Below are 9,961 nucleotides of genomic sequence, written 5' to 3'. Positions count from 1 at the left end.
TAACGTAATATCAAGTTTTAATTTTAAAATATTTGAAAATAAAATATGTTAATTAAATTTTTATAGTTATTTAATTTTAATAATATTTAACTAATTAATACAGTATATTTATAATTCAAAAGTCGTATCAATTAAAGTTAAAATTTGTATAAAATTATTTGTAGTGTAGTTAATGACATAAATATACCAATATAATTAGATATTTTTGGTTAAAAATTATGAAATAAATATAAAATATTTTTAATATGTTTTTTCTCTTAAATTTTTAAATAACATTTTAAGAGCATTAATTAACGTTTCCTTAAATTAAATATGTCAGCGTTCTCGCGTGGGGTCCCTAACGCATTCGGTTGATCATGAGTTTATATATTATGGGAGCCAATGGCCATTTGTAAACTTTCTTAGTGAAGAGAAAAGAGGGACAGTATCATGGCGGCTTCAATGAGAATATCAAGACTCATACACCGCTCCTTCTCTTCTGCCTCCTTTTCTAGAGGTAGATGTGTTCTTTGCAACATCCCACGTTATGAGGACGATCTGATCACTTTCCTCTTCGAAAAACAATAATAAAGGGATTTTTTTTCTTTTTATATTTTCTTCCCGTTCTCTTTAATTTTTGTTCATGAACTGATTTTCTGGGTTTGTTTTTGTCTATTGGAAAGGGAAAATTCAATAGGAGATTGCAAAAAAGGAAATTGAAAATTGGAAAGGGGGGATACAAAATGTTTTATAATTTGTGAAAAAATAGGTTCATTCAATGCTTGGGTGCTGTCAGCTACACATGACGCTTACCTCGTCGAGTGTCCTATGTTTTCTTAACCGTACTTTTAGATTCTCTCACTTCACTTGCGACTTTGTTTCTTGGGTGTAACAAATATCTCATGGTAAAATAATTCATGTTTGTTTCACTTTGAAGAATCATGATTAAATCGGTTTTGTACGTTGTGGGCTGTTTTGATTTGGATTTTTCTTTAGCGTTTCAAGGCCATAACAAATTATCTCAATGCTTGGATGAAAATTTTAACAAAAAAGTAAAAAAATTTCAGGTGGGAATGGTTACCTGGGTGCAGGACTGTGTAAATACAGCACTGCTACTGCCATCGAAGAACCCATTAAACCGGCAGTACAAGTAGAACACACCCAACTCTTGATTGATGGAAAATTCGTAGATGCTGCTTCTGGTGAGTGTTTTTTTATGTTTTTTTTTTTCGTTTGACAATATTGAGTTTGGACATATAGTTGAGTTTTTACAAAAAGATGGAAAAACAATAGGAAGGAAATTAAAAGATTTTTTTCAAGTTTAATTGTGTTGGGGGTATCTTACTGTTGAGATTTGTGTTGCATCAGGTAAAACTTTTCCAACGTTGGATCCAAGGACAGGGGAAGTTATTGCTCATGTTGCTGAGGGTCACTCTGAAGATATTGATCGAGCAGTTGCAGCTGCACGCAAAGCATTTGATCAAGGACCATGGCCTAAGATGACAGCCTATGTATTTGATCATAACCTTTTTTTTTCTTTTTTTTTTTTTAATTTCTTTTTTTGCAGTTCACAAAGCAGATCTTTGGTTCCATGTTATAATGATTTCATAGGAAAGGCAAAAGATCTTGTTGCGTGCTGCTGATCTGCTTGAAAAGCATAATGATGAGATTGCAGCACTTGAGACTTGGGATAATGGAAAGCCTTATGAGCAATCTGCTCAGATTGAAATTCCAATGCTGGTTCGCCTAATTCGATACTATGCTGGTATGTGTGATACAAAATGCGGAACTAATTAGTATTACCCTTCTCTTTGGGTTGTGAAACTATGGTGACACTTGTTTTTCATGTTTCTCAGGATGGGCAGATAAGATTCATGGTCTCACAGTTCCAGCTGATGGACCATATCATGTGCAAACATTGCACGAACCGATTGGTGTTGCGGGTCAGATCATTCCTTGGAACTTCCCTCTTCTCATGTTTGCTTGGAAGGTTGGACCTGCATTGGCCTGTGGCAATACCATTGTTCTCAAAACTGCTGAGCAGACACCATTGTCTGCTTTATATGCATCAAAACTATTTCACGAGGTGAGTGATGGTGGTATTGACCAATCTTCATTTTTTGTAAGAAGCATGGTTTTGGTGAAGCTTTAATTTACTCATAGGATATCTTTAATCTTCATCATGCCTAATTTGTAATCTGTCTGGCAGGCTGGACTTCCTCCTGGTGTTTTAAACATAGTATCAGGGTTTGGTCCTAGTGCTGGTGCTGCTCTTGCTAGTCACATGGATGTTGATAAGGTACTAAAATATATAGCCTCCACTCCTAATGATTTTTGTAGTGGCATGAACGAGTTTCTGTAAATTCTAATATAAAATTTCCAGTGCAATTATTTGAGTTTCCTTATCTTGTGGAGAAGTGTCAATTTATAATGTGATGTTTGTTTTCAATTTTTCATCCTAGTGGATGCAATGTCTTAACAGCATGAATTTTGGAATCTTCTTGCAGCTTGCTTTTACTGGTTCAACTGATACTGGAAAGATAGTCCTTGAACTGGCGGCTAGAAGCAATTTGAAGCCTGTAACTTTGGAACTTGGTGGAAAATCCCCCTTTATAGTGTGTGAAGATGCTGATGTAGATCAAGCTGTAGAGCTAGCTCATTTTGCTTTGTTCTTCAATCAGGTATATATAAAAGTGTAGAGTTTTTGTTACGAAACAACTATCTCACAGAATTCAGAAAACTTAATTGGTGTTCTTTGTGACATTCAGGGACAATGTTGCTGTGCTGGGTCCAGAACATTTGTGCATGAACGTGTATACGATGAGTTTGTTGAGAAAGCGAAAGCTCGTGCTTTGAAACGTGTTGTTGGTGATCCATTCAAGAGTGGAATAGAGCAAGGTCCTCAGGTAAATTGCTAAGAATCCTTGCATTGCATCCTCATGTTTGGCGTTGTAGCTTTGTTTTCTACTGTTGTTTGAGGGTGAGGGTGATATGTCTGATAATTTGGTAGAGTTTGCGCTTCACTAATTCAATGCTGATTGCTGATGATTGGAGATATGTTACTGTCCTTATGATGTTCAGATACTTGAGGCTGCAGAGTACTAAAATGCATAGAAAGAATGCAACATTGCTACTACTTTGATATTCCCTTTTCTTGAATCTTAACGCATGATACTTTCAAAATGTCAAAAATACTAATGATTTCGTGTATGATCCAAACAATCAGATTGATTCAGAGCAATTTCAGAAAATACTGAAGTATATTAGATCTGGTGTTGAAAGTGGGGCTACCCTTGAAACTGGAGGAGATAGGCTTGGCCAAAAGGGCTTCTACATTCAACCCACTGTCTTCTCAAATGTCCAGGTATAACCTTTTAGCTTGCATTTTCACATTGTCAGAGTAGACTGAAAAATGAAAATGATATTCCTAATGTGTTTAATCGTATTTGTAACAATCGCCAGGATGGGATGGTGATTGCAAAGGATGAGATCTTTGGTCCAGTTCAATCCATATTAAAATTCAAGTAAGAAAGCAACGAGTCTTGCATGTGTTTGGTAAAGCTTTTTTAGTAGAATTAATCATTTATTTTTCAAATAAGAGATTGTTTTTTAAATATGAGCTGAATGAAGCATACACTTATTTGGTAGAAAATGCTATTATCTATGTGCTGCTATATTGTGAAGTAATATTTGTGTTGATCATAGGGACCTTGGTGAGGTAGTTCAAAGAGCAAATAAAACACGTTATGGGCTTGCAGCAGGCGTGTTCACAAAGAACATAGACACTGCGAATTCTTTGACACGAGCACTGAGAGCTGGAACAGTATGGATAAATTGCTTTGACACGTTTGATGCTGCAATTCCTTTTGGTGGGTACAAAATGAGTGGGCAAGGCAGAGAAAAAGGAGAGTACAGTCTTAAGAACTACTTGCAAGTTAAGGCTGTTGTTGCTCCTTTGAAGAACCCAGCATGGCTTTGAGCACCGCTACATTCTCTTGGTTCAATAAGTTAAATAGGACTTCGATGATAATGATGATAAAATCTTGTTTTTGTTACCTGGATCGTGACATCGTTAATATTTTTGTTTTTGGATGTTTGAATAATATTTCTTGCTTTAATGAAAAATTCTTCATCTTCATCCTTTTATCGTTTGTCCATTTCCATCCCTTTCATTTCCGTGTGTCAGCGTGACATACTTGTATCATTGACACGTGTCTCTTAAATGTCCAATTCATTGGTTTTACACGCGTGAATTTGAATTAGATTAATTAATTTTTTTAATTTAATTAAAAGTATAAAAAATAATAATTGAGAGAATTTGATATTTATTTATACGTAGAAATAATTTTAATAGTTAATTTTATATTTATAGAATTATTAGTTTAATTAAAAATCTTTAAAATATTAAAAAATTACAATAATAAATTAAAAAATAATAATTTTCAAATATATACTATCATATCAAACAACTTAAAAGTTTTATCAAAAACACGTTCAAACAACTAAGTACCTCTCCTTTGAATAATTTATAGAAAATATTTCTCAAATTTATTATAACATTAATTTAAATTTATACTAATTAAATTTGATAATTTAAAATTAAAATTTTGTTAATCTTAATCCTCAAAGATAAGTAATTAATAGAAATAGAAGTATTTATTATATTTTTATAATTTTAATATAATAATTATATATCTTTTTATAAAAAAATTATTTATAAATATTTAAATTTAGCTTTAAGATTAATAAATTTTTAAAATTAATTTCAACCAATTTGAAAACCAACGGGTACTAGTTCTTAGGTGAAAGTGAGGAAACGTTGACCCGATCATGTTAGATATAAAACCTGTGGGTGAAAATCGATAGCATGTATTTTAAGAAGGTAACGACAAATCAGCCTTTGTTTCCATTTTAGCATCTTTCAGTGCCCTGCAACATTACCATAAAGTCAACAATTGAACTTGAGACAGTGAAGTTTCTGCGAAACGAAGAAACCCAAGGGTTAGGTTACTAATAAAAAATATTTTAAGAAATTTATGTTTGATTTTGAGAATTTAAATACTAATATAAGATAAGAGGATTTTTTTAAAAACAAAGTTAATATTTCGAAACCTTGATATTAATTTTCAAAACTTAACATGGATATAAAATAAGTATATTTTTAAAAGATTAAAATTTTATTTTATTAAAATAAATTAGACTAAAGCTTAGATGACATAACATACTTGAGAGATATGCCACTTCTGACTTCCCTCCACGACCCGCTACCCTATCTCGTTTCCGCGATTTTTCAAAATTTGCTTAGTTTCTGCATCCCTATCATCACCTATTTGAAGTCTTGTAAGCTACGGAGTATTTGAATCTCTGACAGGAAGTTAAATAAAATAAAGCGAAAGAAATAAAATAAAAATATTATTTACTATTTAAATTTATAATAAAAATTGTTTTTAATAAAAAATTTACTGTATGCTTGAAAATATATTTTTCAAAAATAATTTGAAAAGGTTAAAAAATAATGACTATTTTTAAAATTAAACATATTCTAAATTTTAAATAAATGAGATAGAATTATTAAATTTTTTCATATCGAAAAAATATTATTGAATTTAAATGAATTTAAAAATAAAAAATTTAAAAATTATTTTCAAAATTAATAAATTTATAGATTTAAAAATAATTAAATATTTTAATTATTAATAATAAATAATTTATTATATTAAATAACACTAAAGTAAAGATAATTTTTTAAAATTAAAAAAATAAAGGTAAAATTAATTTTAGTTCTTATGATTTTTTTTATATATTTAATTAAGTTCTCGTAGTTTAAAAGTTTTTTTTTATTAAATTCTTACAATTTTAAAATATCATAATTGAATTCTTAATAACTACATCTTGATTTTAACGAACTCTGCTATTTAGAAGAATATTCTTAAAGTTAATAATATTTTGAGAGATAATTTTAAATTTAAACTAAATTTTAAATTTTATGCAATATGATATTACGATTACATTAGATTAAATGTTTAAATTGTCAACTTAACAAATTTTATTCACATCTAATATATAAAGGTCAAAGTTAGTAAGATATTTATTCATATTACTTAAAAATTGAATTAGTTCACCACTTAATTTTGTAATATATCAAAGTTGACATGTACCAGCTTATTAGGCAATAAACATAAATATTATAGATAATTAGTATTAGAAAGGTAAAAAAAGACTTATTTTACAAATGTAACTCATATTCTTTATTAATTTTATATCTTAATTGGTCTAGAAGGTGTGAGTAATAAAGAAAGTTAATTTTTTCATTTTACTTATTTATTATGAATCTTTGTCTACTAATGTTATGCTTTATCACATCATCATAGATTTATTTATGCAAAACTCTTATCCTACGTATTTCTACGAGCTTGAAGACATTAACTATAGTATCAGAAATTGTCTTTACTCTATATAAGTTTAGTTTCACTTGTGTTATTTTTCTATTGTAATTTTCATGATTTTACTACCACTTGGATTACTACCTTAGTTTAGGGATTATATTTCGTATTTATTCATTCTTTAGTGACTTTGATATTGGAGAATAATATGCTCTTTGATAAAGAGAAATTGAGTACTATAAAATAAGTTAACCCTCAAATTCACTTCTTTTCTAAAAATGCTATAGAATCTACCATTCAAGTATTATAAAATTAATGTGGATGGTAGTTATAAGATAGACCATATAGGTTGTGATGGTATCAAACAAGAGTTTGATAGTAAATGACTAAAGTGATTTACTTTTTTCTATGATAATACATTTGTTCTCTATGTTGAATTGAAAGCAATATATTAAGTTTTTATTTAGCTATATTAAAAAGTTATTATTGATGATTTTGAAATTTGATTATTTAAAAGCGATAAATCTTATTCTAAAGAAATCAAAATTGTCTATTTTGAAGTATGTTCTATTCTACAGGATATTCATCATTTCATGCAAAACTTTTTTTATATACTCATATGTTATGTTATTTGCAAGACTAATTCAGGAACTGAAAAATTAGTTTATTTGACATTCTTATCCAAAAAATTTCTTTCATCCTCTAGATGATTTTTCAAATACAATTTCTAAACTTCTAATTCTAAATAGTTTACATATTTTGTGGTTATCTTTCTTATTTCTCTTTTTTTTTTACCAAAAAATATTATTATATCTTTATTAAATATCAACTATATGACATTTTTAATTTACTAATCTATTTTTATAATTATTTTTATATGTATTTTTCTATTTTTCTAAATCATATTATTGCTAGATGATAAATAATTTAACACTAGATTGAGGAACTATATTTCAAATTATATTTATGCTTACATATTTAATATTCAGAAACTAAATATGATAAAAAAAAATGAGAAGTATTAGTAAAGAAAAAGAAATTTTGAATTAATCCTAAAATCTTGTACTCTTAAAAATTACTTCCTCAAAAAGTTCAAATTTAGAGTCTAATTTCTTCTACCGTGAATTTGAATTTTTATACTAACTTTAAAAAATTAGTAAAAGATTAAAAAAAAAAAAACTCTAAACTTATCACTATTAGTGTGTCAAACTCATATGTGCTAACAATAATTCAATATTAAAAATATCATATAATAATAATATAATTTAAGTCCAGCAAAAAAATATATAATTTAAGAATTTTAAAAATACTTAAAAAATAATTATAAAAAAAGATATATTACCAAATTATATAAAAATATCAAATATTAATACTAAACAAAAATATAATAATGCTAATTATTCAGGATTTAATTAAAAAATTTTAATTATGAGGAACAAGTTAACACTAAAAAACTATAAAGACTAACTGATTAATTTTAACTAAAAATAAATTATGATTAAAAATAAATATTTAATAAAAATATATGAAAAAATGAAAAATAAAATTAGTTCCTATAATTATTGTTGTTTAATTTCTTAAAAATAATTATATTTATTTTTAATCATTGAAATAAAAAATTTGACAACATTTTATTTCATTTTTTACTTTATCAGTTTGATTTTATCCAAACTGAAATAAATACTTTGTTTTATCCACAATATTTTTTTTCACATGCCTTGAATTGAAGTCAGATTAAAGACAATGTATTCTGCACGAATTTACGTAAGGTCTGACTCAAGACAATATATTATGCACCACTTTATTTATCAGAATACCAATCCTCTAGACTTCTAAAACAAATACACACTGTTATTTGCAGTTGTTAATCTTGCTGTTAATATCTTTTTAATTATTTTTTATTTCAATATTTTAAAAATGTATCGTGATCAGAATTTATAAGCCCTAAACTTAGTTTAAATTTAAAATTCAAAATTTAAGTTTAGTTGACTTATTTTATTTACTTTTAAAAATATGATTTACTTTATTTAAAGGATTTATTAAATCTGTAAATTTATTTAAAATTTTATTTTTAAGGTATTTAGAAATTTATAAAATAATTTATGATTTATATATTTTTTTCTTTTTTCAATAATACTTTTAGTATAATTTATTAAAATAAGTTCCTTTTACCTTATTTTGATAGTTTTTTAGTAAGTATTTAATTAAGTTATTTATTCAAATATAACCTTTATATCAGAGAGGAGAGAGTGGAGGTGGACGAAAATTTTAGATGAAGTACATTGGTTCCTCCTTATAAGTTTCATTTCACAAACATGGCAACCTTCAAGATGAAGGCAATGGTGAAGAGGGTAAGATTATTTCTTTTAGAGATATGGTTACAGAGACAAGAGCTACACTCTCACAAGGTATTCTAACATATCTCTTAAATAATAAACACATTTGGAATAGGTTAAACTAATGATAGACTCAGGAGATGAAAGGAACTTTGTCTTTCACAACAAGATCTCGAAGAAATTCTTAAAAAAAATTTGATATATAATAATAAAAATTTATCAAAATTGTAAAAGTTGCAAAATACTTTAAAATTATGTATGCGAACAATGACTTCTATATGGTCAAGTTTGATTTAGAAGTTTATTATTCTCCCACAATGTTGAAGGGTGGTCTATAGATAATTTTTTTTTATCACTATCTAATTGTTCAAATGTGGGTCAGTCATAAGTATACGAGCTTCTGCTTGAGCCTTTAAAGATAAAGGTACATGAATAGTCATTTGATCCCCATCAAAGCTTACATTGAATCTTACAAACTAATGGATGTAAACAAATAGCACGCCCTTCTACTAAAATGAGTTAGAATCTTGTATGCCTAATCTATGCAGAGTAGGAGCTTTATTCAGCAATACGAGATGTTTTGTATAACTTCTTAAAGTATTTCTCATTCAATCGGTTCTTTTTCCCAAATTTTACTCTTAGCAATTTCTTTATTTGAAGTGATAATTTTTTTTTTAACTATAGAAGTTGAGAAGAGTTTAATTTTAACTCATTTTTCAAGCTTAAATTTATTATTTTTTTTATGAAAGTGTGTCTTTTACACTAGTTTCAATCATTGGAGTGTCTTTCATGTTAATATCAATGCTATTATTGTTGTAAAGATCCTTTTGTGAGTGTCTATACCAATGCTGATCTAACCAAATTGGTGGTGGGCTTGGTTTGATTGAATGGTCATTATCTAGTGGAATATGAAGGAGTGCATTTAATTTGTAGTACTTGCATTATGTTAGTCATAAGACTTACAATTGTCCAAAAAAATTAATCATAAAACAAATTAACTCTCAACTCATCATGTTGTGATTCCAAAAGTTGGTTGGATTCTTATTATCATACTATTTCTATTCTTTTTTATTTATAACATTGTTCATGGGAGAATTTCGAGAACTCTGGATAGATCCTTTAAACTTATCACTATTTCTCTATATTAGAGCTTTTTTAGGAAATGATGTGGACCTTCTAGGCAACCCCCTTATTCACAAAATAGTTGAAGTATTCCAACTAAAAAAAATCCCAATCTCCCTCTCATTACTCTTAACTAAGTTT

At 27.7% G+C, this 9,961-nt stretch overlaps 1 protein-coding gene across 1 annotated transcript; it reads left to right on the top strand.

Annotated features, from left to right (window-relative positions):
* Positions 1-388: 388 nt before the first annotated feature.
* LOC113857715 (aldehyde dehydrogenase family 2 member B7, mitochondrial-like) lies at positions 389-4,121 on the top strand. The gene is made up of 11 exons (XM_027489870.1): positions 389-496; positions 1,047-1,181; positions 1,348-1,490; positions 1,591-1,744; positions 1,836-2,065; positions 2,189-2,278; positions 2,487-2,660; positions 2,748-2,885; positions 3,206-3,343; positions 3,442-3,503; positions 3,685-4,121. The coding sequence occupies exons 1-11, from the start codon at positions 430-432 to the stop codon at positions 3,956-3,958; spliced, it is 1,605 nt and encodes a 534-aa protein (XP_027345671.1). The 5' UTR covers positions 389-429; the 3' UTR covers positions 3,959-4,121.
* The last annotated feature ends 5,840 nt before the right edge of the window (positions 4,122-9,961 follow it).

This window comes from Abrus precatorius, unplaced genomic scaffold (genome assembly GCF_003935025.1).
Source record: "Abrus precatorius isolate BTA unplaced genomic scaffold, Abrus_2018 Scaffold2, whole genome shotgun sequence".
Taxonomy (NCBI): Eukaryota; Viridiplantae; Streptophyta; class Magnoliopsida; order Fabales; family Fabaceae; genus Abrus; species Abrus precatorius.
This window is presented reverse-complemented; position numbering and strand designations above follow the sequence as displayed.